The following is a 27,315-nucleotide window of genomic DNA, read 5'->3' as shown; positions in this document are numbered from 1 at the left end:
TGATTTTCCCATTGTAAAAATGGACAGTCAGATGCACTGATAAGGAATTTCACACACCTGGGGGAATTAACATACCTTGAGTTTTCTGTGAAATGAGATTCTCTAGTTCTGAAAGATGCACAGCCACTGATTCTCTCAGCTCCTCCTCTAAGAGGCCAACCAGCCTTGAAATACACTGTCTACACCTGAAGCTGACACTGACACCTTGGCTCTGAAGCAGTAGTAAGACTGTGATAATTCAGTTCTTCTTACAAGACAACTAAATTTTATTTAACTTTTTCTTTTTTAATTGGAAGACTATTGTATCTTTCAGTTAAACTGATGAACTGAGAACAATATGTATAAATGTGTATATGTGCATACATATACACATATACACACATACACACCATATATACATGTGTATATATATTCACCAAATAAACCTTCACATATGAAAGCCATCTGTGACATCTGGCCTTTACTAAATTATATATATATGTGTGTAAAGACACATCACTCCCTCACATCACTCCCTATGTATTTACTTCAAAATTCCTTAAGAAGATCACGATTCTCAGAGGTGCAAATGGCTGAGCTCCATACACCAGTAATCTTTCATTAAGAAGTTCAGTTCCTACAGTAGTAGCTTGCAATGCTGTATCTTTATGTCCAAGTATATGCCTCAGCATCTAAGAGGCAATAGTAATCAACAAGCATAGTTAAATGGTAAATTTTAAATCCATTTAACAAACACACAGATACTATGAGTTGAAGCCATATTAAAATTTAGTGTAGTTCCTCTGCTGACACCAAAAGGCACCAGACCAACCAGACAGTGTATTTTTTAACTAAAGATTGGACAGCAAGATGCTACTAAAAATAAGTCCAGAAATTCTTTTTGCATTTTGCCGTCTGCTTAAAAACAAGGCCAAGATCCAATTTTAAAGCCTTATCATCAGATGAGTAAGTAAACATCAGTTAACAGAGTTTGTCATAACTGTTTCCAGACAATATCTGGTAATTAGATGGTGACATGTTTCATAGTGTTGGTTTTGTGTTTTTTTTATTGACAGCTTCCGATCAGCACCCACAATAACTTGATATAGTTTTCATGAATAGTAAATAAGGGTCTTTTTCCTGTGGATCATTACTCAGATAATACTAAAGTTTATACCATTTGCTTAACCTCTTTAGAATTAGTTGAATATCTGGGAAAAATACTCATATGCTCAATTAAAGAATCCAATTAAGACATGGTCTCATCACATGTGCATTCACTCTATAATCCCACTATATCAAATGAAGTAAAAAAATTAAATGATTGAGAAATCAGCTAAATTCTGAATTGATAAAATCTGATGAGGAGCAATAATCTAAATCACAGATTCCAGCTCCTTTTCAAACTGGCAACCTGTCACTACGGGGGTCCCCCAGAGATCGATAATGGGCCCAACACTGATTATTATCTTAATAAGTGATCTGGAAGGTAGGATCAAGTGTACACCACATTCCAGTATTTAAGGGTGGCAACAAAGATGAAGACTCCATTTTACAAGGAATCACATGGAAAATATGAGGGGTAATGGGCACATTACTCCTACGGAGATTCCAGTTGGACAGAAGAGGAAAATTTTTCACAATGAGAACAATCAGCCTTTGGAGTAATCTCCCCAGAGAAGTGATGGATTCCCCTATGTTTTTAAGATTCAGCTGGACAGGGTGCTGGGCCATTTTGTCTAGACCATGGTTTTGCCAAAATAGTTTGAACCACATGATCACTGAGGTCCCTTCCAAACTGGTATTCTACAATTCTGTGATTCCATGAAGATACAGGTTTCCAATTAAGGGAACAATAAAAGTAATTAAAAAATAAGGTAGATGAAAGGTATTTGAAGGGAAATACTGGCACAGACAAAAAGTGGATTGGTTCGAGAACAGGTTTTTAGATCAACACCACTGTCTTTTGTAGTGACCTTGCCCATGCTAACAAAGACTGAATCAAAAGAAAACAAGTTCAGAACACAGGAATTAGTTTGGAATCAGAACAGTAAAAAAACCCTGTTACTTTCTACATGAAGGAGTCCTGGTTTTCTGTTTTTATTCACTGCAGTTCTGACTTGCTCTTTTTTTTCAGGGAAAAAAAAAAAAAGCTTGCCTCCCAGGCTTGCCAGTCACATGATACATCTTACTGGAAAAGGCATCTTAATGTGGATTTAAATTAGCATGCAGTGTGAACAGCTTCAAAAAGTTCTATAAACATGTTGGAATCCTGATACTTTCCTGACCTAGCAACGTGTTTCACTTCCAGCTCCCAAAAAATAAACAGTGTGAGACTGAACACAGCAAAATAAGAGGTTCCTAGTTTTTTTCTTCCACAAATTCAACCAATGCTTGTTCACGTGAACGAAGCAGAAAGGTGGTGCTCCCAGGGTGTTTTCTCCAGAGGAAATGGAAGGACACTAGGGAAAAACCCCACAGCTGTAAGGTGGAAAGATGCATGGTGGAGGGATGCAAGGCATCACTCTTTTCTGTGACACAGGACACAAGCAACTCTTGCAATCGCTTACCAATTTACCATCAGTTCTTTATAAAATTTTATTTTACCTTGAATGTCAAGCATATTACCAATCTCTGATAGCAGGACAACAGAAAAACAACACATTAGAAAAAGCCACTTATAAAGCATAGGTTAAGATCAATACAAAACTCTGCCTTAATTTAAGAAACAGATTTTAAATTCTCATGGGAATTGTGCCTTTGCTCTTTATGTAAAAGCAAGCAATACACCTCATTAGCAAAGCATACAATGAAAATTACACATAGCTCGTTTAAAATGCAAAAGGAATCAGCATAACAAACACTGCATCAGCCAGCAGTTAGACCTTTCTTGTAAACCTGCTTCTCCGGTTTGGCAACTGCAGTCCTTGGGGAGAAACAGCAAAGGCTGTTTAACTTAATTACACAGAACTGTTACATCGGGGTTATGCAAGCATTTTTAAATATTCATCTCGGTCAAATCATAGCTACAAGCCAGCTATAACAGGTTTTGGGGGGATTATTATTTTTTAATGCTATTTTCATATAAATTGAATCACCCACATGAAACCTTTTTGACCTTTTGCAGCTGACAGTACCATTTTCGATCAAAACTTGGCCCTATTGAACCAGTAGCTTTACCCTTGTGTTTCACCTTGGTTTTAAAGCAGAGTTGCATGGCAAGCAGGTGATATTGCTTCCATAATAAGCCCAAATATGGTGATATTGCTTCCATAATAAGCCCAAATATTTATCTTAATTTATAAAACTCTGATATATGCTTTTGCTCACAGAACACTCTGAGCTATGACATATGAAATGTACACAAGCAAATAAGATTCACACACACATGAAGTCAAAGCCAGCCACATTCTTTCAAATACTGTTTTTGTTGGCTGCATGTGAAAAATTTCACAGTAATTTATACCTGACCAATACCAATTAAGGCCTAATCCTGCTCCCAGTGGTGTCTCCAGCAATTTTGCAAAGGACTTCCGTGGTAAAAGGAGTATGACAGGACACCTAAATACTCAATATCAAATACTACCATTAATTTTACTCCTATTAAAAGTAGTGATCTCTTTAAAACCAATAGAGATACAGTTGATGCAAGTTGTAAAAAATTCTTGGAGTTCCTTTTCTAAAGGAATGTATAACCTTTGGGATCTTTATTTTTAATGTTTATAATGTCAGAGGTACTTTTGTTCTGGCTTATGGGATTATTGCTGGTCACCTTCCTGAGATTTGAAAGACCATAAAAGACAAGCACCATACCTATTCCTCTAAATTATTATACCACAAATTAATAATTTGGTCCCTTTCTGAATGGATCTCTCCCCACAATTACACTAAAACACAGTGATGGGTCACACATTCCAGGGGGTCCAACTGGTCCTGGAATTCCTGGACTGCCACGATCTCCATCTTTACCAGGTTGCCCACGCTCTCCAGGACGTCCTTCCTTACTCATACCCGGCGGACCTTCAGGACCTTAATGACACACATGCAATAAACAAATACATTATACAGTATTGATATTAAAATGAAAACAAGAGCAACCATGGACCCAACCCCCCCCAACACTTTGTGAAGTACGTAGATAAAGTAAAACTTCATTTTCTAAAAAAGACACTTCTTGTCACAAATTGCTTATATATTTACATAAACAACATGATACCTTATTAAGACTTTTTTTCTTAAAGCACATGGAAACACTTAAAAATAGCTTTTAAAAGGAAATATAAACATCTACTTTAGCACACTCTTATACTTTATCATATAATTGGGAACCACCATGGCACTAAGCAGAGTCCTCCTATTTCTATTCATTTCTCTGCCTTTGGATCAGGCCCTAATATCTCTTCCAAAAGTTCAACTTTGCATTTTGCATGAATACGCTGTTGTTAGAAAGAATATTTTCCTACACTAAGCAATGTTTATAAGTCACATGATTATATCAGGGCTCAGTTTTCAGACAATGGCTGGCTTCAAGATCCATCTATGAAGAAATAGCAGTCTTGGATATCAATCTCTAGTAGACCTATCTTATATTAAATAATGTGTTTTATGACAATTTAAAGGGCATGTAAGAGACAGAAATTAGCCATAAAACATATATGGTAATTAAGATGTGTAATAACTATCTACATTTTTTTAAAAATTATATCAACACATTCTCAAAACCTTTTTTTTTTAAAAAAATTATTAACATTCACTGAATCTGCACATCTGAACCACCCCTCACCTGGAGGTCCTGGGGGGCCTTGGATCCCAGGAGCCCCAATTCCTTGATTTCCTTTTGCACCATTTTTCCCTGGCAGTCCTGTGAATTAGCAAACACATGTATATCCATCATATTTGAAAAATCATGACAGCCAGGTGAAGTTTATGATGACTGAAAAAAGGGAAATATAACCCCCATTTTCAAGAAGAGGAAAATGGATGACCCAGGGAATTACAGACCAGTCAGTCTCACCTCTGTGCCTGGCAAAATCTTGGAGCAGATTCTCCTGGAAGGCATGCTAAGGCACATGAAAAACAACAAGGTGCTTGGTGACAGCCAGCATGGCTTCACTAAGGGGAAATCCTGCCTGACCAATTTGGTGGCCTTCTATGATGGGGCTATGGAACTGATGGACAGGGGTAGAGCAGTTGATGTCATCTACTTGGACTTGTACAAAGCGCTCGACACTGTCCCTCATGACATCCTTGTCTCTACATTGGAGAGACATCAATTTGATGGATGGACCACACGGTGGATAAAGAACTGGCTGGATGGCCGCACACAAAGAGCTGTGGTCAATGGCTCAATGTCCGGCTGGAGACCAGTAACGAGTGGTGCCCCTCAGGGAATGGTGTTGGGACCGGTCTTGTTTAACATCTTTGTCGGTGACATGGACAGTGGGATTGAGTGCGCCCTCAGCACGTTTGCCGATGACACCAAGCTGTGTGGTTCGGTTGATACGCTGGAGGGAAGGAATGCCATCCAGAGGGACCCTGACATGCTTGTGAGGTGGGCTGATGCCAACCTTATGAAGTTTAACCATGCCAAGTGCAAGGTCCTACACCTAGGTCGGAGCAATCCCAGGCACAGCTACAGGTTGGGCAGAGAAGAGATTCAGAGCAGCCCTGCGGAGAAGGACTTGGGGGTGCTGGCTGATGAGAAAATGAACATGAGCCGGCTTCAGTGTGCGCTCGCAGCCCAGAAAGCCAACCATATCCTGGGCTGCATCAAAAGGAGTGTGACCAGCAGGTCAAAGGAGGTGATCCTGCCCCTCTGCTCTGCTCTCAGGAGACCTCACCTGGAGTATTGTGTGCAGTTCTGGTGTCCTCAACATAAAAAGGACATGGAACTGTTGGAACAAGTCTAGAGAAGGGCCACGAGGATGATCAGGGGACTGGAGCACCTCCCGTATGAAGATAGGCTGAGAAAGTTGGGGCTGTTCAGCCTGGAGAAGGGATGGCTGCGTGGAGACCTCATAGCAGCCTTCCAGTATCTGAAGGGGAGCTATAGGGATGGTGGGGAGGGGCTCTTTGTTAGGGACTGTAGTGACAGGACAAGGGGTAATGGGTTAAAATTTAAACAGGGGAAGTTCAGATTGGATATAAGAAGGAAATTCTTTGCTGTTAGGGTGGTGAGGCACTGGAATGAGTTGCCCAGGGAGGCTGTGAATGCTCCATCCCTGTCAGTGTTCAAGGCCAGGTTGGACAAAGCCTTGGGTGGCATGGTTTAGTGTGAGGTGTCCCTGCCCATAGCACGTGTGTTGGAACTAGATGACCTTAAGGTCCTTTCCAACCCTAACTATTCTATGATTCTATGATGCTATTATCTTTGCACAGTAAGAATATTTTCCCCCAATGAATTTGGAAGTCAGCATTTGATAATACTTCTTAAATAAGAAGAGGTAGTAATTCAAAAGCAAAAAGTGGGATGCAAAATAAGCATTTCTTTGTTAACCTGCACAGCCTAACTGGGTTCTAAATTATCCTCATTTCTACTGAATTAAGAGGTGATGTAACACCTGTTACACACACAGCCACTATGATTTGAGGGAATAGATGAAGGGCAATTAAGAAATTTGCTGTCATTGCCTTTACACTGGGAAAGTTTTTAAGAAGTTCTATGAAGGAAGTTTAAGGTATTCACCATGGTTCCTGTAGAATGCAGAATATATAGACGATCATCTTCTACAACATATGGCAGAATTAACTCGTCACCAAAGAAACACTGAGAGGAGCAAAATATGTACTCTCTTACAGTAGGAAAAAAAAATCAGTTTCTTCATAGAAACAGATATCTCTTTTCCCAACTCTTACAGAATAACCAAAACTGTAAGTGCCAGCTCCAGAGGAAATCTGCACATTCTGCTATTGCAGATGAAATTATAAAAGCACTGCAGAAAAATCATCCTTACATCCAAAATTAATTTGATGTGCTAGGTCATAGTTAATAAGCCACAAAGAAACCAAATATTTACTAACCATTTGCCTGCTTACCCTTGGGACATTACTAGTTAACTGCATTTCATACAGTTTTCCTGATTATTTCTACACCATAGGAAACAGAGGTGATGCTGGGACCAGTTACCAAGTTACAGACTTTACAAAGTCTCTTGGTCTAGTTGCAGACTATATATGCATGCCTAAAGTCTTGCAAATACATCAGATATCAGCTGGAATGCTCAGGTGGATGATTTACCTGAAAGTGTAAATGTTAGCTTTCCTAAAAAGAAATCAGAATATTTAAGAAGAGCATGAAGGAAGGAGTAAAAATGCTTGTCAAATAAAAAGAGCAAAAGGAGAAAACCCCAGGAAACCAGAGTGAGCATAAAGTTTGTTGCATGCCAAAAACAAGTCTATAGGGTAGCAGATAGCGAATAGCCAGTGAATAAATACTGTTCCTTAAAACAGCAGAAACAGACATTTGGAAGAAACCAGAAAATATGGAAATGTTGAAACCCATTTGATCTATATAAAATAATCTAAATGCAGTTAAAAATATTTGTGTGAGACTAAGAACTCTCTAAAGTGACCAAAACAAAGTTTGACTATAGCAGAACTGAACACTAGCTATCTCGTTGTATTCTTGTATTTTATCTTCTTCTGGTTTGCATTCTTTGTAAGCGGTGAAACATTCACACTGCACCATGTCCTCAGTTATACTTTGTGATACCAACCCACCTCTTCCCTTAGTTCACCCTGCAATAATCCCATGCAAAACTCAAAGCAGAAAACAAAGTCATAAAGTCCATTAGCACCATGACACATGCACACAGTACCTCTTGTCCCACGAGCCCCAGGGCGACCCGGGATGCCCATCAGCCCTGGAATGCCATCATTTCCTGGTAAACCAGGAAACCCTCTTGGACCTTCAGGCCCTCTTGGACCTGGTGGTCCTGGAAGTCCTTGGGAAGTGCTTTGGGATTGACAATGGTTACAGTTTTGCAGCCTTCCACTCTGGAGGATGGCAGGCAACTGGGCTGGAAGAATTCAAACAAAAAATTGCTAAGAGTGTTGGAACAATAAGATATAAAAATATTTCCCCCTAGTCACTCATACAAGACCAGCTGCTTCTCTTTAGAGAGTATGATACCTTTAGGCAACAAGATGGTAAAGTATGGAACCTGTGGAATACATTTCCACACCTGTAGGAAAACTATCAATCAGCAATGTCAACTTTCAAGAAAGTATCTATAGAATCATAGAATATTTAGGGTTGGACAGGATCTTAAGATCACATCTACTTCCAACACACCTGCCATGGGCAAGAACGCCTCACACCAGACCATGTTGCCCGAGGCTCTGTCCAACCTGGCCTTGAACTCTGCAGGGATTGAGCATCAAGGTCATTTCCAACCCTAACTAGTCTATAATTCTATGATTCACAACTTCCTTGGGCAACCTGTTCTAGTGCCTCACCATCCTAACAGTAAAGAAATTCTTCCTTATATCCAATCTAAACTTCTCCTGTTTAAGTTTTAACCCATTGCCACTTGTCCTATCACTACAGTCCCTAACAAAGAGTCCCTCTCTGTCATCTTTGTAGGCCCCTTTTGATACTGGAAGGCTGCTATGAGGTCTTCGCGCAGCCTTCTCTTCTCCAGGCTGAACAGCCCCAGTTTTCATGGCTTGTCTTCATATGGGAGATGCTCCAGCCCCCTGATCATCCTTGTGGCCCTAAATGTATATTTATTTATTATAATTATATTTGTATTATAATTATCAGAAAACTTCTTTAGCACTTTAAACAAGGGAAGAAGAGTAAAGAGGCTTTCAAACTTACTTCTCAGCACATCTGAGCACACCTGTCGAATAAATTCTTCTGAAAATTCTCGTGCCTGAATTGAACAGAGAACAGTTAAAAAAACAGACAGTATGCATTTGTTTGGGGGTTTTAAGGCACCCAAAATGACAAGGCTGAGGTCCTATACATACAGGTTTTCCATCTGATCCAGGTGGTCCCGGGGGTCCTCTATCTCCCGGCTGACCTCTGAGACCAGGAGGTCCAACCAAACCTGGCAGACCAGATTCTCCTTTTTGACCATTGATGCCTCGAATGCCTGGATCTCCTTTCTCACCCTTCTAGAATGCAAACCAATGAAAAGCCAATCATATCTTCACAGACCATTGGGAAGCTAGGTAGCACCAAGCACACAAATTCTGAGAAAATCTTCACCGATTATCCTCATGAAATTAATATAAGTTGTCACTGAAAATTAACTTGATACTGATGAAATTATTTGACTTAAATTTATGGAAGTTTTCAGCTTCTTTAATAACTGTCTGATACAATTACTTACCAAATATAACTAGAAATAAACTAGCTTTTGTTTGTTTTTTACTTTAAGGACCCATTTTACTTAATAATTAACGCAAACTAAAATAGTCTTCCTAATTAACATATAGAAAGAAAGGATTTATTCATTTTTTTCATGAGAATTAGATCATTTGTTACAGTACATTAACATCCTTAGAAGGCTGGAAAATTAGAATTGAAATTCTGGCATCACTGAAGTTCTTGGCAGACTTCCTGTAATAATCAAGATTTTTACCCCATATTATTAGCATATAAGATGAAGAAAAAAAGCAGGTTTTATTTTAGTTAGGGTACTCATATATACATATGACTAATAGCAACTGTAGACCATTTGCTTCACTGGTAAAGGTTAAAATACTATTAGAAAATATTTTGATTATCTTCATCAAAGTAATGTTTTTTCTACGCACGGAATTAGCTATTGCAATAGGTCAAGTGGAACTCCTTCCTGTGCTGGAGCCAAACATCAGTACAATGCAATTTGGTACGGGATCAAGACTAAAGTTAGCATACTATGTTTGCTCCCTGTTGAGTTTTTCTTTCCATTTTTGCACAGCTTCTGCATAATGTTAACAGTTGCTTCAAAATTTTCTTTCACCCTTTCCAACCATCAAAGATGGAATTATGGAAATAAGGCAGCAATATGACAAAACTTATTGGAGCAAATAATGTAAATTTAAGAATCACTCGGGCAGTCTCCATAAACTTACACTGAATTTTAAGTTACGGTATTTATATTATTTTGTATTATTCTATATAGTACTTATCAAAATTATTTACATCAAGAAAAGTTCAAAGCTTTCTGGCTTGATCTGAATGAGTAACAATGCCCAGGGCTGTCCACATGACAGGGTTGCAAGCTTCAAATTCACTATTGGATTACTCAGTCTTATGCAGACAGACAGCCACTAAAGTAAGGCAGGTATTTTTTCCTCTTAAAATAAAGAGAAATTGTACAAAATGTGACAGATGTCAGTCAAGTGACTAAGAGCAGTGCTGGAAAGATGTTCTACCAGCAAGATGGCATGCATGAACTGAACAGCAACCCATACCCTCTTCCCACTTCAGAAGTTCTACACTAATTCAGAACTGACTTTTTCCAAAGATGTATATGTATTTTATTTCCTGGACACAGTCCATTTGAATGTTGTAGTCACAGAATTTATACTCTTAGTTACACCATGTAGATTTGTACTTGTTAGTTTCTATTACATAACTAGAAATGTTTTTTTCATTTAACAAGGTCAGCAAGGCTCAGAGATAAACATACGGAGCAGATGCAGCTGCCTAGGGCTATACTAGAGACTGTATGTGCTGGGATCTGAAAATCATGCTGTTCTTGTAGCTAGAAGTTGTTTGTTTTAATTTTAATTACTTTTACAGCTATGGACTATGTTTACATAACAGAATCCGACTTGGAAGCTGATTTATTTGGACTAAATGTTAAAGGGCCTAGAAAGCATTAAGAACCAGTGAAATATTGTAAAAGTGGCACCAATTGTAGAAAAACATTACAGGCAAGAAACCAGTATAGAAACAGCAAGACAAAATGCTGGAATCATCAGCACAACTGCCTGCAGAACTTGCCAAAAAGCAAATTAAACTGTTGAGGGAATGTTTTCTGCAGTATACCTCGGTCTTGTAACACTCAGCCACATCCCATGTGTGGCATTGTTTTTTGACCATTGCTATTAGCAAAAAGAATAAAAAAGAAAGAAAGGAAAAGCGCTCAGTAAGTTTGGAGAATTACAGACTGAAGAAACTTTTGATTGAGGAGTCAGAGTCCAACAGGAGACAACATATTTTATAAAAGTATAAACTCATTTTATAGGTCTGATAAGTAAATACCATGGCATCATTGTATCTTAGTGTAGAGTAAGAATTATTTATTATTTATTTATTATAAGAATTAGTAGTATTAAAAGGACTTTTCAGAAGCAATTATTATTACTATGATTTCCGATACTTAAAAAGGCTAGCTCTATAGTATGGAAATAGGATTGCAAACATACATTTTACAGATTTACACATAATCTGCAAAGAAATGGAATAATTTTGTAATACTGTATTTGTCATTACAAAATACTTACCTCTCCTCGTTCTCCACTCAATCCTTCTAGTCCCTTTAGGAATTAATAGGAAGAAAAACAACAACAAAAAAAATAAAAACAAAAAAACAAGTTGAGCCAAATTACTTGAAATAAAAAAGATAGTATTTTTGTCTTTTGTTTTCAAGAAGTAATCACAAATGTCAATTTTTAAAGATTCTGTGATTGCTATTTATACAAAAAAAAAAACAAGCTGTATGGAAGGATGGAAAATGTATATTGTGGTGAATTAGCACTTTAATAATACTTTCAATATCATATACCAAAAGGATAATTTGGGAATATATCATACATATTATAAACAAATAGACATAATACAGACAAAAAAAACCAAAATAAATAAAATTGTGTTCTAGCAAAAGGAAACACTTGAGTTTACCTGTTTAATACCATCTCACTTGGCAGAAATCAAGTTCAATGCCTTTGAAATGCAAATGCAGTTTAAAAGCAAGATTTTGCATGTTGGCAAATTATTTTAGTGTCATTTCTGCCACACGGTTCAATGGTGTTATTGATTAAGTTCCATGGTAAGATGGTAGTTCAGTGCAGGCTTTTTCACTTTTCTGATATACTGTTATGGACAAGGGAATGCACCTTTGAGAAGTCCTGAAGGTCTGAGAAACCTTGGAAAGACCTAGTGCTGTCTACCAGAAGTATCTGAATGACTGTTTTTTTGGTTGCTGACCAAACCAGATAAGCATGGGAAACAATTTTAGACTAAGCATGTATTATTTTTTCAGCTTTCTACAGAAAACAAAAAAAAAAGGAAAGCAATTCAATTTCATCATTCTATCTGAAAAAAATATTTAATGTTTTCTTTCACTTTGTTTTATGCTATGATTAAAATAATAAACATATGAAAAATTTTTCCATTATTTGCAAAAATAATAAAACAAAGTGTAATTTGTAAAATGTTAGAGTTGGACACTACATTTGGTTAAAATCAGTGAACAGCCATTTAGTTGAAACTATTTCTTTAAAAAAAAATCTGCTCAGCTTTACTATTGGATTCCTGTCAACTTACATTCCCCTGAGAGTGATAAAACTAGGCTAACATACAGTGTGGATCTCCTGCCCGTGCCTCAGTGGAACCAGCTCCTTCTGGCTAGACAGGAAGCTGTATCCATGTTGTAATTCTGAAAAAAAGCAACCATGACTTCCTTCCAAGTCTCATTTTAGATATGTACCTCTAACAAATACTTCTCTGTTTAGACATGACATAGACAACGGAGTTAACAAGTATTTATAAATACTAACAGTTATTTGCTGTGGTGTAACAAGATAGCCAACTATGACACAATTAGAATACATTGGCCCAGAGCTAAAGAGAAACAACTGGATCTCACTGATTTTCAGCTGAAACAGGAAACATCTGTAATTTATGAGTGCAGAAGACGTCAATAATGCTCCTAGTATAGTCTAGGAGGTAATCAACTACATGAAAGTGTAGCATGGTACATGCAAAATCTTAACAACTCAAACATCACTCTTACAGCCTTTACACAGAAGCCACTTTGTGCTGTTATCTGCATTTTGTATTTATAGCTGTTTCATGAAAATTTTTAATGTTTAAGGACTTCATAAAATAATCCAGAAAAATGTACTTCTGGTCTGTTTCTCAATATATATCCCAGAACCACAGAAACATGTAGGCTGGAAGGGAGACCTCCATGGGTTCAAATTCTTTTTCAGAACAGATCCAGCTACAGCAGGCTGCTCAACACCCTGTTCAGACAGTTTTGTCACAGCTGCTGTAAGCAGCCTTCTCCAAAAGCAAAATGCTTCTCCTGTATATCAAGCTGGGATTTCCTGCTTTCCAACTCGTGCCCATTTCCTCTTGTCCTTCCACTGTACACAGCTGAAAAAAGTATGGCTCCATCTTCTCTGTGTTGTGTTTATTTTAAACATATTAAGGTTATTTAAGAGGAAATTTATATAACTATGTAATCACTTTATGCATAACTACGTATCACCTGATGCAAAGATGTATCCTTGTTGATGGAAATAACCTTAAGAAACAAATAATGAATCACGGCTCTCTTGAATGAGGATTGCTATTAGAACAGTACCTGTAAGCCTGGATTTCCTTGTCTTCCCTTTTCTCCTTTCAGTCCCTTCACGAAAGAAGCACATGTTCTTAGAATACACATTTATCTGGGAGACATAACTAAACTATCAAAAATAACACAAACAGGTAAAATCTCTAAAATCTCATCCTAAACAAGGCCAAATCAATCTGTAAAGTTACTCTTTAAGAGTTCAGACCAGAAATTGCAGAAGGATAAAATTTCTGCTCTGAACACAGAGGAGTCAAATTAAGATTTAATTAAGAATTAACTCGTTAGAATATAGCAGGTAGGCAGCTGCTACTGCTCAAGCAAACCTTCTGTGGACCTTAATCTTAAAAAAAAAAAAGCTCCTGAATGAACACCTCAGACTTGTAATATGAGTATTGCCAGACGGTCTCATTAAGAAACAAAGTTGAGTACCTGCATACCATTTTCACCTTGGTTTCCTTTGTCCCCCTGCAAAATATTAGAAGTCTCCATTGTAACTTGATCCATCTCAGAGACATGTAGTCTGTATTTTAACATAGTAAATACAAGAGAAGCATCTAATAGCTTTTATTTATACAAGTGAAAACAAATCATTTTGTCCCCATGTACACAAACGCTGAGAAAAGTACAGAAAGTTACACTAAGAAGGGAATCGGTCACAGAACTATCAAAAAGAAAAGTGGATACTCATATATCGAGGTCAAATTAAAAAAATACAACAAAATGAGGTGGAAAATCCAACATGATTTTATCCACTCAGTGTATGGGAGTGGAAAGGATTGTAGGCATGGAAGAGGAGCAGTATTGCTGATGGGTTAAATTTCATCTGAAAGATAACACTAAGTATACTTCCCTTCACCCATAGAGAACTGAGTATAAATAATTTCTGTAATACTTATTATAAGCCCACTGAATGCAGAAGTTACACATGACATGCCAAAGGAAAAATATCTTTTTCATCAGAAAAAAAAAAATATATATATTTTGCTCTAGTTCTTATGGAAGCCTCCACAAAAGACTGTACAATAGACTTTAGAGATGTGGTAGTACTTGCTAGAAGATGTAAAGTAAATATAGAACCACAGATCATACTATTATGCACTATAATTCATAATGGAAATTTCATTAATACCCATGTCATAACATTTCATGTTAACAGATTCTTCATTTAGGCCACTCTCTATGAAAAATAACCATTTTCCCACAGAACGGGCCTTCCAAAATATACCAACTATTCTCTAATAATAACGGCGTGTATAGGAAAAGGAGTTCCCTTAATAATGATCACTTGTAAGAAAAGCACTTCCAAGAAAAGATGAAATTAGTGTAAAACTGGAAAGAAACCTTACCTTTATACCCTGGGTACCAGGAATACCTGGGTAGCCTGGTTCACCTGGAGCCCCTGGTATTCCTAGTTCTCCCTGAATAAGACAGTAACTCTGTGTCAGTGATGTGCTCAGTAAAAACATGTATTTCATGTATTCTCAATACACTACATACTTCGGCTATGATATTTTGAAATTTTGTAACTGAGGCTGATTGAAATGTCTGAAGAATTCATGAAGGGATGTTGAATACAGAGAAGCCACAAAAAGGATCCCTAACTCTAAGCTTCAGTTTCCAGTATCTGTCTTTTTTGTTTAAGTACTGTTTCATATTGAAAAAAATGCCTTGTAACTGATCATGGAAAATCAGTATATCATGGAGAAGTAAATTAATCCCTTCTTTAACTACAGTACTTACAGATTCATATTTACCTTGGCTCCTGGTGATCCTGGTTTCCCCTGCATTCCAGGTTCTCCTTTATCACCCTATATAACAATATAAGAGTGTGGCTAACACATCTTTTTTTTTTGTCACATGTGGTATGACTAGCAAAAAAAACAGACACTGCTGGGAAATTTGCATTTAAAAAAAGGCACAGCTAGTGACTGAAACGCTAAAGTTCTACTCCCTTACATGAAACCTAAAGTTTCAACTTTCTCACAGGAAAGATGAGATGCAGATGACAACATGTGATCTGCCAGCCTCTGCTCACCTGTCCCTTCTCTACTTGCCTAATTTCCTTTGCTCGGTCATACCATGTTTGTGCATTGATTTCATATTTCCACCATCTTATTTAATAAAACTCTGAGAATCCTCAGACCTGTCTGAGCCAAAATATCTATTTATGTTTCTTTTTTTATTATAGCCTATGGAATTAGGAATATACTCAGTACAAGGATTTTCATTAAAATCTAAGAATTATTGGTTACTTCCTAGTGCTGTTGCGTAAGAATGAGGTTATTAAGAATGATTCAGAGAGAATCAGCCTGTATTCTGAATGAGAGATACAAAGCAAAAACATTCTTCGCAAATGAAAATAAAGCTAATTTTAGTCACTTCATAGGTATTCAATCTTCTTTACCATAGCAAACACTGACCACTTTGAGAAATGTTAGCTTCAGTATACAATTTTAAATAAATATGTACTTTTGGATATAACATTAAGCATGTGTGGAAATTGAGCTAAATGTAAATACAAAATTCAGGAAATGGATTCTAGATTCCTAAATTTTCTCTCGGACATAAAATTTGGTGCTTACTGACCAAAACTCATCTTGGAGCAAATTAAAAGGTTACACTAACAGATCTGGATTTATAGTATCTCTTTTGGTTTCTGAGAACATGGGTCAAATTAATTCTTGCTGTAGCTGCAGTGCGATCAAAAAAGTTACATCTGAAATAAATTTGGCTCCTTGGGTGGAAAAAGCAGCACGTAACATTTTTTAACACAATTAAAATATAAATAAATGTAACATAGGCAGAAAGTTCTGATGTATACTGAGAATTATCTGGCTCCCAATATTGCAGAATATTTTCCAGGACTCAAAACTGAAACGATGTCTCATGACCATTTCTGCAATTGTTCCAAACCTCATGGGATGACAGGCACCATATATTGAGCTATATTAAGCTGTCTTGAGACTGAACTATCATATAAGGTAATAGAGGGAAAATCATGCAGCAAGTCACCAATATTTAATATGCAAAAAAAATGGGCTGCAAAATCCTGGTGTTTTGTCATCTGTAAAGCAGTCTAAAGCAGTCATTCATCAAATCACAAGCAAATTAATACAAACATTTACCTTAGGCCCAGGAGCTCCAGGTAGACCAAATGAGCCTTCTGGTCCCATCAAACCCTACGTATTTGTGAAAAAGACAATGACAGTTCTATACTCATCTAGAGGAATAATGTCTTCAGTATAGTGTATTAGTATGATTAGTATTAGCACTATATTACCATAGTGAAATAAGCAGACCAGGAAACATAATGTCTCGTCATATCGCAATGCAGGCTGTAGCTCTGATACAGCACAGTGGATTATTTAGACCTTCGATGGCCTAAGGAAGGGCTACTGTGTAATGGAAAAAAAGCATGCAGGAAAAAAGCACAGCGCTGCCATGAAATACTCCTGAGAGAAAGAATTCTGCAACTCAAAACCCTGTCTGTGTGATCTAATCTTTAACATATCCTTAATATGTCCTTAGCTATAATTGAAAGTGACACAAGAGTTCCTTAGTTTCCATTTAGGGTTCCCAAAACCAGCAAAAGTATATGTGGCATTTCATAATTCTCTTCCTTTTTTCCGACTGTGTGTGCCTCAAAGGCTGCCGTGCTTTGACTGCCTTAGCAAACTTCATAGAGATTTACTGGAGCAGTTCACTTGGCGGCCACACCTTTGCAACTTCTGCAGAATCTTCAGGATTGAATTGCTCATTCAAGAACCCAATAGCTTGACACTCCAACACATGCAAAAAGCTAGAGCATTGCCACAACAGTCCCTTAGACTCTTCTCATGGAAACATGGTGATAAAGGCATATTTAGTTGTCTTTGCTCCACACATAAAGTAAGAGGTACACTCCAAAAAATAATCAGCTATAAGAATGTACTTAAGACACAGCATAAAAGAAAAGCATAATAACACAGAAAGTCAAACAATTAAATAAGCCCTGGAAATCTAACTTCTCAGAGAATTTTGGCAATGATTCTAATTGACAGTATTTTCAAAAACTACTGTTCTTATTGTTATTTAATCTTTGCTTTCATTCAGAGAAAACCAATCACCTTCTGTAGAGTACTAAATGTTAGGAACTATTCAGTTCCATGAAGTTTCTGAGGTCTGCTTCCACTCATACCCTAAGAGACAGCATATTTCCATGAATCATTTGCATGTGGCCTACGTTCAGCACCAGCTTTGTTACAGCAAGCATAAGAAAATATTTATTTTGTTTGGAACCAAACCTTGATTATATTAAGAATGCCTGAATGCACTTGCACATCAGACCTGCTTCTTCACTTGTTCTCTTTTTATTTACGTAACAAAATAATGTTTTATTAATTTTCATTTCTCTGTAAGGCTTAATTCAATTTGGCTGTTCTAAATCAATCCTCAAGTTATCTATTAACTGCCTCACTTCTGAAATACAGATGTCTTCATTGTGTGGTCTTTTCTGCATTCCTTGAATGCTACCTTCCTTTTGCAAAAACCATTGTGAAATTATTATTTTCTTCTCCTCAGGTCCTGTTCTGTGCTTCTTATTAGCACATGAATCAATACAGAAAAACAAGCACAAGTTTGGGGAGGGACAGTGGGAAGGGATGAGAAATGCAATTAGGGGATTTCCGGCTCCTTTCTCAGTGCCATGTCAGTGTTGCTTTGTGTTTCAAGCTGTGTAATACACTGAGAGCCCACCCTCTAACAGATCCACATTAGATCGCTTCCAGTTTATGCACACACCAGCCCTTGGATTACAAAAGTGATAAATATTCATCACAAATGTCCCTCATTCATTTCTCTTATATAAAGTAGAAATACTGTGTGGACAGAATAGCTTTTGATTTTTGATTTATTTTTTTACTCGGATGTGTCTACATCCACGTTAACCTGCAAACATAGGCTGGAGATGGCAGATCAGAAAAATATACTTAGTATAATTAAGGATCAGGCATACAGCTGCAGAAATGGGAGAAATAAACCCCAGCTGTCCTGGCTTCCTTTCCTGCACTTTCATTACGAGGCCATATTTAACGTATTTAATTTTTAAGACTACAGGAAGACAACTACATGAAATCAATACACTGCAAGAAGAAAACTCTGAGATGCAATATACAAAAAGCTTGAGAACTTCATCTGAACACTAAAGCATGTAAAATTAAAAGAGAAGAGCATGTTCTGAATAAAAATAAATAACAATTCAAGGACATAAAATGTAGCAGTACACCCCCATTTTCCAGAACTGACACTATTTATGTGGCAGATAAATGAATAAATTATCGATGTTGGCAATTATTACTGAAGAAGAACTTGTTACTCAAGAATTTTCCCAAGGTATTAATAGACCATCCACAAGCTTTCCATCTGTTTTTTCTGGAACAAACATATTCAGCCTGACTAATACAAGGAAAATCCTACTATCTTTTCTGGTTGAAATTCCCCAATGTCATAAAATATGTTCAAATATTCCATGCATCAATTTCCTACTTATTTTATCAGGTGACAAAAGATACATTAAATGAGCTGACAGGAAGCATGAATAAATTATTTTCAAGAACCAGATGATATTTCTCTAAATAGAATTTGAAGAAAACATGTTAGAGGAGTTACTTGAATAAATACATACACTTTGGAATCCCACAAGGCTTTATTATAGCTGATGCCTCAGGCATTTTCTTTAACTTCGCTCAGAAAGAAATGGAGAAAAATTTTCCAGCAATAGGAAATAAAAATGGTTAGAGGCACAGGTGAGAGATTAAATGTGCAAGTGTTACTTAGAAGCATGGAAATTTGAACTTCTAGTTCAGGGAATGTTTTGTTCAAATCTGGTTTAAACAACTGCAGTTACTGGTTGTCAAGGAAATTTGTTCTTTCCAGAGAAGATCCTTAGGTGGCTGAAAAGTCCTTTAAGTTCTTGAAAGGAAAATTAACCAATGTACTCAACTTTATACAAGAGGGCTTCTGACAGCCATAATGTAGTGGTCATGCCTGATGCAGTCAGGAAATCAACAGCTGCTGTGTGGATGCAAGGTAACCCAGAGTGAGAGTAGCCCAGAATTTGCAAAGTCCAAACTGGTTTAAATCTTTCTCTCCAACCAGGGCTGCACTGGTTTTAATTGATCTTATGTTTTATTAAGGAACTGTGAGCATTGCAAAAGAAGAGAGCTCTTCAATACATGTACAGACATTCATATGCCTGTATATGGTCTTTGTATAACCTAGCATTATTCAGAGAGCAAGTTTAGGGGGTCTCTCCTTTGTCTGTGGCTATCTTCAGAGATGGAGGAGAAAGCACAAACCATATTTTAGTTCTGAATGTTTTTAAATGAAAAACAATAAAGCAAAGTGAAAATCAAGAAAATAAATAGGAAAAAATATCAGATATGTGGACTGTACAACTTTGAAAAGTCTATTTGCACTTTAACTAAACTTTCTCAGCTTCTTCAAGTGATAATCCACATATGCATTTGGATTACACATGACTAAGCAGTACTCAGCACAATCACAGCACACTAAAGATTTAAGAGTCCTTTGTAGAATCCATCTCAGCATCATTCTGACAAATGCACAACTGAAACCAAAAGACCACTTTCTTACTGTGACTTCAGCTCCAGAAGTGTAGAACTCTTAACAGAGAGCAGACTGTATTTACAGTTAAAGAAAACAAGAAAAATTTTTTGAAAACCCTATTCCTTAAAAGTACATCAAGAACAAGTTTGCCACTACTGATTCAATATTTTTAAGTGAAAGAGAATGACAGCATATTCGGGACTTATATGTGGCTCAGGTATCTGACAAAACAATAGAAATATCTTCCCAGAAAAGAAGTTTAACAGTGTTAACAGTGAGGATGCTTAATAATGGAACCATGTAAGCATTGTTGAACTTCCATATTGAAAAAGATCGTTATTTTTAAGGCAGCGTATGTTCAAACAATTATGCCATTCCCACTAATTAATGCAAGATCTCTAACTAGTTTTATGCAGCTGTCCCTTTTGCCTTTAAAATTTCGATTTTGCAAAGTCTACAGGTACTTGCACCAACCTCCAGAACAATTATTTTACTACTGTGCTTTCTAAAGGACACAGAAATCACCCTAATCAGACAGTAACAAAGATGCAGTAAACTGGAATGGCTAAAAAGAATGTTTATTTTCTGTTTCCTACATTCTAAAATCAAAATCTCTCTTTAAGCGGTTTGAAAATTCAGTGGGCTCTGATATTCTCACAGTCTTTGTCAAAAGCACACTATCACTAAAGTATCCTGAAATTCATCTTCAGAAATCTATTGCACACTGTGACTACATTTAAGTCAGTCTTACCTTTCAAGTAAGACTGAGTACTTTCAAAGTTAATTCAAATTAGCTAAGTAAGAGACTAAATTCAGACTAATGTGTTTGCTGAACTTGTTTATCAAATGTGGAGTCAGAAAATCATCAATTTTAAAAGAAAAGTAGGTATATAACACTTGGGGGGGAATTCAGAGATTAGATTTAGTCTGATCATATTTGCCAACCTGAAAATAATGGGTTGCTACTGTACTTGCCATTGCTTGTTTGCATATGAAAAATAGAGAATGACAGCATCAAAATAATTTGTTCATAACACCATTTTACATGTCATATATACATACATACATACTTACAGTATCTCCTGGTGACCCTTTTGATCCTGGTTGACCTGGTGGTCCAATTTCACCCTAAATGTTTCCACATAAGGAGGAGAATTCTGTGATTAATATATGTATAGTTGACGAGTTTCTTTAATACACCTTAATTATGAAGATTTATTTACTTAGGATTATTTTTCAAAGTATTATAAACTTACTCTTAAATTATTCATTCCTTACTTTTGAATTATTCATTCCTTCTGCAACAGTTGAAATAAAACCTAATGAGAGATTTTCAAACATGCCACAAAGAATTTGGAGCACATCTCCATTCATTTGCAGCTTGATTTGATGTCCTGAATCTCCACTAGGAAAACCCTTCTCTGAGCACAGACTAAAAACCCTTACTTTGGAAATGTATGAGCAGGTTTTAGCTGTGTTTTGAACTATTAATAATACCTTTTGTCCTTTTGCTCCTTGATTTCCAGGGATTCCAGGAATTCCCTGAGGGGACAAAAGAAAACCTTTTCAATATATAGAATAGTTTATCCAGAAAATAATATTTAACACCGCTACCCCTTCATGTCTTCATTAAATGTAACACTGTCATACGATTGAGGTTTAAAATACGGGCAGGAAAGAGAAAATTCAGAAAACACATAAGAGAAAAGAGCTTCAGCTAGCAACGTGCTAACTATTTCATCCGGGGATACCATGAAACACTAATAGTTCAGTCACTTCCCAGTTCTGTCATGCCAGCAGTCCATATCTGCCGCTGGGCAGGCTCACATGTTCCTGGTTGCCCACCAAAGCTGCAATGCTTTAGTGAAATCCTCGACTGGCACAGGGAAAGAAAACACTTTTCATTATCCATGAGATTTCCCACATAAGACAGAGCAAAAGTCCTGGTCAACAGAACCACAAGTAAAAGAAATCCTATTTTCCTATATAACATACATGATTTTCACAAAACAACAAAAGATGTATGCTAGCTTCCACCTCCATAAATACTTGAACATAAATATTCTGCCATTTCTTCACATCACTGCTCATTTAGCTCCACAGTATATCTCACAGTTTTCTCACAGTGGTCATTTACTTGAACATAATTCAGATTGAAAACAAAACTCCATTTTTATTTAAAACTGCAGTCTACATTCAATTAATCTATTTTTTTCTCTCAAGTAGCACTATTCAAATTTATTGGACATTGTTCTTATTTGTATCACAAGAATTTGGCTTACAGACTTTACATTTTAATCTAATATTGAAATGAATACGCTGGTGGTGAAAAAGACACCACCAGAACAAATGCATTGTGTGGAGAAATAGAAAAAATAACATGATTGTAACAACCAAGAATAATCTGATAGCTTCCATATGGATTACATCTGTGTAGTGCTGGATTGGAAAAGATACTTAACTGTTTTGCAGTTTACACACAGCTTCTAGTTAATAATGACCACATCAAGCAGAAACAGTTCATTGGTTAATGGCGTATGAGCTAACAAAGACATCCTGAGCACTTACATGTCATAAAAATTCCAATGTACCTATCATTGAGAGATCAAAGAATATAATAAAAAGATTTGGAAAACAATGCCTCATTCTGAGACTTCTACTCATATTGTATATCATAACTTCTTGCTAAACATTTGTCCAAAAACACCTTAGACCTTTTGCACAAATAAAGAAATGGAAAATAGGGAATATTTATCACTGCATTTAGGAACTTCCAGACCTGTCCCTGAGTTCTCAGTATAATTATTTAACAGTGAATTTCTGGAGCTGTAAAACATAAAACTAAATTGCAAATATCTGTACATGTAATACAAAACACAATTTCATATATCCTGCAAAAAACTCCCACTAAGCAGCAACCTTCTCATACTGAAAGGGTCTACCAAAGCTTTCCATGGTTACATTTCTATGCTATTTGCAGGACTCAGACAAGACAGTTCCACATACTTATCCAACGCAGTGAATGATTTACCACTATATAAGCATAGCTAAAAGAAGAAACACAATGTTCTGCTGAGCTGTGTTGAACTTCCTTGGCTATAAGAAATTGCTGAGAAAAGACATTTAACTTCACCTTTTTATCAGTAGCAAAGGACAACGCTCGAAGAACAACTGTAAACCTACATCGTATTTCCTGTGTGGGCTTTTTTTCCCCTTTGTGCCCTTCTGACTGACTCTGCACTATTGAAGCACATGGAACTTCTGCTCTTATTTCACTGGGAGCTGGTCCAGACACTTAAAATTCTCTTACAGCTCAGTGACATTCACTGAGCTAAGAATGAATCTATCACTTATGTTAATGTGAGTGATCCCCAGAGTACATGGGGTGGAGATTTTCAGTTATTCTCCACATGTCAATTGGCACAAAAGGAGGAGAATGAAGTGGCTAATTTGGTCATAAAGAATGACTCTTTCCCATGAGAGTTATTTTTCTCTATAGCTTCTATGGTTCAGTAATTACAAAGACTAATGTCTGTAGGATTAGCTCCAGCATGCCTAAAAAATTAAATTTGGTTTCCTTCTTATTATCTATTCCCAATCTATTATTTCCTTTTACATGGATAATTTGGTTACGACAACTGGAATCATTTGTACTTTCCCAGAAGACAAGGTTAAAAAGTAGTTTAGATATCCTGAGTCTCTTTCCTAGCTTGTAGTTCAAAAGCCAAACCAAGCTTTGGAAATGTGTCTTGTTCCTAAACAGGGTCTTCACGTGTAGTACAAATCCTCAGAATCTGAGCGTTTTTTTCTCTATCATAAGTAATAAGGCACTTTTATTACGAAGTTATATTTAATAAGGTGACATAACACTATGTATACTGTCAAGGAAACCTTACTCTATCAAGACATGTATTCTTACTTTAAAGCATGAGGCAAAACAACTAGTTTTACTCCATTTTGTGAAGAGTATATTGCAACTAATATTATCACAAACGCCTGTGTTTAATCAAAACTTAATATGAAACAGATTCATCATGCAAGTTTTCTGCCACTAAGGGAAACACAATGTTTGGAACTACTACAGATGGGAAAACTGCCACCCACTGGGAGTAACAGAATCAATGCTGTGGAATAATTCATGATTCACTGGCCTATGGAAAAAAAAAATGCCTATGGGGATGTCCTTTGCAAAGCTATCAAGCAACATTTTGTCCATACGAAATAAGAAAAAGGGCTTGTCATTTGAAATCTTCTTTCCTTTGTCTTTCCAGAAAACTTATTTTAAATTGTTTGTATTTATCACATATGCATATTGGTTATAATATCAATAAAACACATCATTACATTTCTAGACAAAACAGCTAAAAATCAAAGCATCTGCTGCACTGTAGAGATTTCTGTCCTTATATGAGTTGGGCCATCTTATACTTCCAAATTAGTTAATTTGTTTCCTTTTTTTATTGCAAGCCTTAATACTGCCTTGGTTCTTTCAGCATCTTTCTCAATTATCTTCATCTAATTCAAATGTCTTCCTCCTTTCTTTCAATTTTTCCCTTAAATGGAAAGTCTTCCCTTACCCTGTAGAAGCATGTAACATTATTCATTATTTTAGCTTTAATCAGCAAGTACTGTAACCAGATGAAATTTAGAGCCAGCAAGATGAGCAAGTGAGCCTAATTTGTTGGTTAAAAAATGTGTCAATTCTAAAGACTCTCAACTGCAGTTTTATCACACACAGCTGAGTTTGTGCCTAAGAACTAATGTGATCATGTATCAGTCTGGCAGTTAACCAAGATTTTTCATTTATTGAGACACTGCTGTCTTTACCCTTTATTCAGTCTCTTTTGCCTGTTTAATCTTTTATCTTCCATCCTGTGTGCACCTAGAAGCCCATCAGCTTTCTAAACTTGTTATAGACCTGGGAAGGCTTTTGCAGGGGAGCCTCAAGACCTAAAAGTGACACTTGAATGCTACATAGGTAACTGAAACCACCTCTGTTTTTACTGAAGGTGCTGTGGGATACCTGATCTAAAATCTCACCCTCTGAAACAGATGCTGCAGTCTCCCTCATACATCTCAAATGGCTCTCAGTGGCAATGCCTAGGTGACCAAATCCCACACAACTTGATAACTTATTCTCTGAACCAAAATTACCTCTTTCACTCCCACCTTTCCTTTTCTTTGCTTGTTTGTATATGCCTGCTGCAATAGGTCTCTATAGGCTCAGACAGCAAAAGCTTCTGACAAAGTCTTTACATTGGCTAGGAATCACAAGGCATATAAATGTAAACAAGGATATCTAAAGGTTAAAGGAGCTATGGGTATGCTTCACTTACAAGAAACTGCAATGCTTAGCCATGGGTCTCACAGCTTCACTGCAGAATGAAGCTCATCTGAGTAGGCAATTAAGTCCCCTGACAGAGTCTTCCTCAGCAGCGGGCCCCACAGCTAGGACTTCAGAACACCCAAAACCATGAATTTGTTTCTATTGTGATAATGAGCTTCACTAATGACACTTAAACATTTATATATTTATACAATTCTGTATAAATATTCTATTTTATCCCAGTTTTAGCAATTTAAATAAATCTTCCATTCTTTGATAATACCTGGCAGATACAATGGATTTAACTGTAAAAGGAACATGGTTTCACAATCCCTGGAAAATTTTTCTTGTAGCTTTCATTAATCGTGAAATGTCTATTTTTGTTTTGGATAATATTAAACAGCTGGTTTTTTTTCCATGCAGCCCCACAAAAAATCCATTAGGTAAATTGCCTGAGGTCTTATATACAGATCAACTTGGTATAAGCATTTTTACTTAAGACATAAGCTACTTTCCTCAAAATACTTTTTCCACTTTTTCTAGTATTATGGATTATTTGTATCTCCCTCATGCTTAACTTTATGCCTCAAATAGGAGAAGAAACCATGCATAAAAACTATTTCCAGAAACAAAACAAAAATTATTTTACTTCTAAAAAGAATACTTATTACCCTATTCTATTATTTCTGCTGTCTATAATATTACCCTTCTCTGGAATGGTGCCTGGTAGCACTTCATTCTTCAGTACTGGCTGATAGCCCTACATAGAAAATACGAGTTTCTAGACTAAAGATAACATACTCATTATCATAAAAATTCTATCTCTGGAAGATGCAAAATTATAGAGTATCTCCAAAAGCTTCCTTGCTATGAACAAACTGTTTTGCAATCAATTCCCCCAAAACATGGAGTGAACATAAGCATAATTATCTTACTAATGCTTTACTTTCTTGGAGAAGGCATACAAAACTGTACTCTTTCAACATACTGCTTTAAACTCCTCACTGAAAACAGTACATCTGGACTTTTCTTGTAACGTCAAACATTTGATAAATACTGTCTAGGACAAATCACTATGGAACAGTTTTTCAAGCTATCCATTATTTCAACATTAAGATAAAAATACCTGAAATTATATAGGTTTTCTTTATTAAAAATTATCATGATTTAAAAATTTATAGTAAAACAATACTTCCTGTTTAAACAGTGACACCCTCTTAAAACAATGCAACAGCAATAAAATGCAAGGTAAGCACAGACCCTTTATTTCAGAGGGAGAAAAAATCTACAATATTCTCTACTATTATTGCTGAATATTGGTAAATATTTTTATTTATTTTATGCCTAAAACAGTATGGTCAGTGAGGTCATTTTGAGGATTATCTCATTTAAGTTATATTATTTTTAAAAAAGTGGATCCATTGATTAACATTTAGAAGCTTTTGTTAAAAGATGCTCACATTCTAAGCTGTTGTCCATGCACACAACAAAACTTCAAACTGTTTCCCTAATGATCATTCATAATTCAGGCAGTGACCCAGCCCTTACAAAAGACTTCTAAATAATGCACTGAGAAACTGCAATCAGAGTTTTAGTTTTAAAAAGTCCACAGGTGCTAATTTTGATCCTACTCTTTCCTTAAACAGTACAGCTGTTAACCAGGGTCAGCTGAAGGATCACGTTTAAAACAGATAAAAGTCAAGACTACTGATAAAAACGTTTTTTTTTTTAGTGTATACAAGTTCTTTGAATTATGTTTCAATCAAACAGCTCCTTCCACTCTGAATAATCTGCAGTTTTGATTCTCGGAAGACACTACAGCACATTACATGACCAACAGCAACAGAACAAGACTCAGATGGTATCTAGATGCTCCCATGA

The 27,315-nt window shown here is 36.5% G+C and overlaps 1 protein-coding gene across 1 annotated transcript in view; it reads right to left on the bottom strand.

Moving 5' to 3' along the window:
• Positions 1 to 3,235: 3,235 nt before the first annotated feature.
• The window catches only part of COL21A1 (collagen type XXI alpha 1 chain), a 79,915-nt gene continuing 55,835 nt past the window's right edge, over positions 3,236 to 27,315 (bottom strand). Inside the window, exons 17-29 of the mRNA XM_061460596.1 lie at positions 21,606 to 21,650; positions 21,183 to 21,236; positions 16,628 to 16,681; positions 15,257 to 15,310; positions 14,849 to 14,920; positions 13,932 to 13,967; positions 13,512 to 13,556; positions 11,425 to 11,457; positions 8,953 to 9,099; positions 8,801 to 8,855; positions 7,797 to 7,997; positions 4,763 to 4,840; positions 3,236 to 4,008 (exon numbers count right to left, since the gene is read on the bottom strand). Of these exons, the coding sequence (XP_061316580.1) occupies positions 3,821 to 4,008; positions 4,763 to 4,840; positions 7,797 to 7,997; positions 8,801 to 8,855; positions 8,953 to 9,099; positions 11,425 to 11,457; positions 13,512 to 13,556; positions 13,932 to 13,967; positions 14,849 to 14,920; positions 15,257 to 15,310; positions 16,628 to 16,681; positions 21,183 to 21,236; positions 21,606 to 21,650 (1,062 nt within the window). The 3' untranslated portion in view covers positions 3,236 to 3,820. The remainder of the gene's footprint in view (positions 4,009 to 4,762; positions 4,841 to 7,796; positions 7,998 to 8,800; positions 8,856 to 8,952; positions 9,100 to 11,424; positions 11,458 to 13,511; positions 13,557 to 13,931; positions 13,968 to 14,848; positions 14,921 to 15,256; positions 15,311 to 16,627; positions 16,682 to 21,182; positions 21,237 to 21,605; positions 21,651 to 27,315) is intronic.

Source organism: Pezoporus flaviventris, unplaced genomic scaffold (assembly GCF_033815535.1).
Source record: "Pezoporus flaviventris isolate CSIRO_AGI_PZ_B2104156 unplaced genomic scaffold, CSIRO_AGI_Pfla_v1 ptg000031l, whole genome shotgun sequence".
NCBI classification, from domain to species: domain Eukaryota; kingdom Metazoa; phylum Chordata; class Aves; order Psittaciformes; family Psittacidae; genus Pezoporus; species Pezoporus flaviventris.
This window is presented reverse-complemented; position numbering and strand designations above follow the sequence as displayed.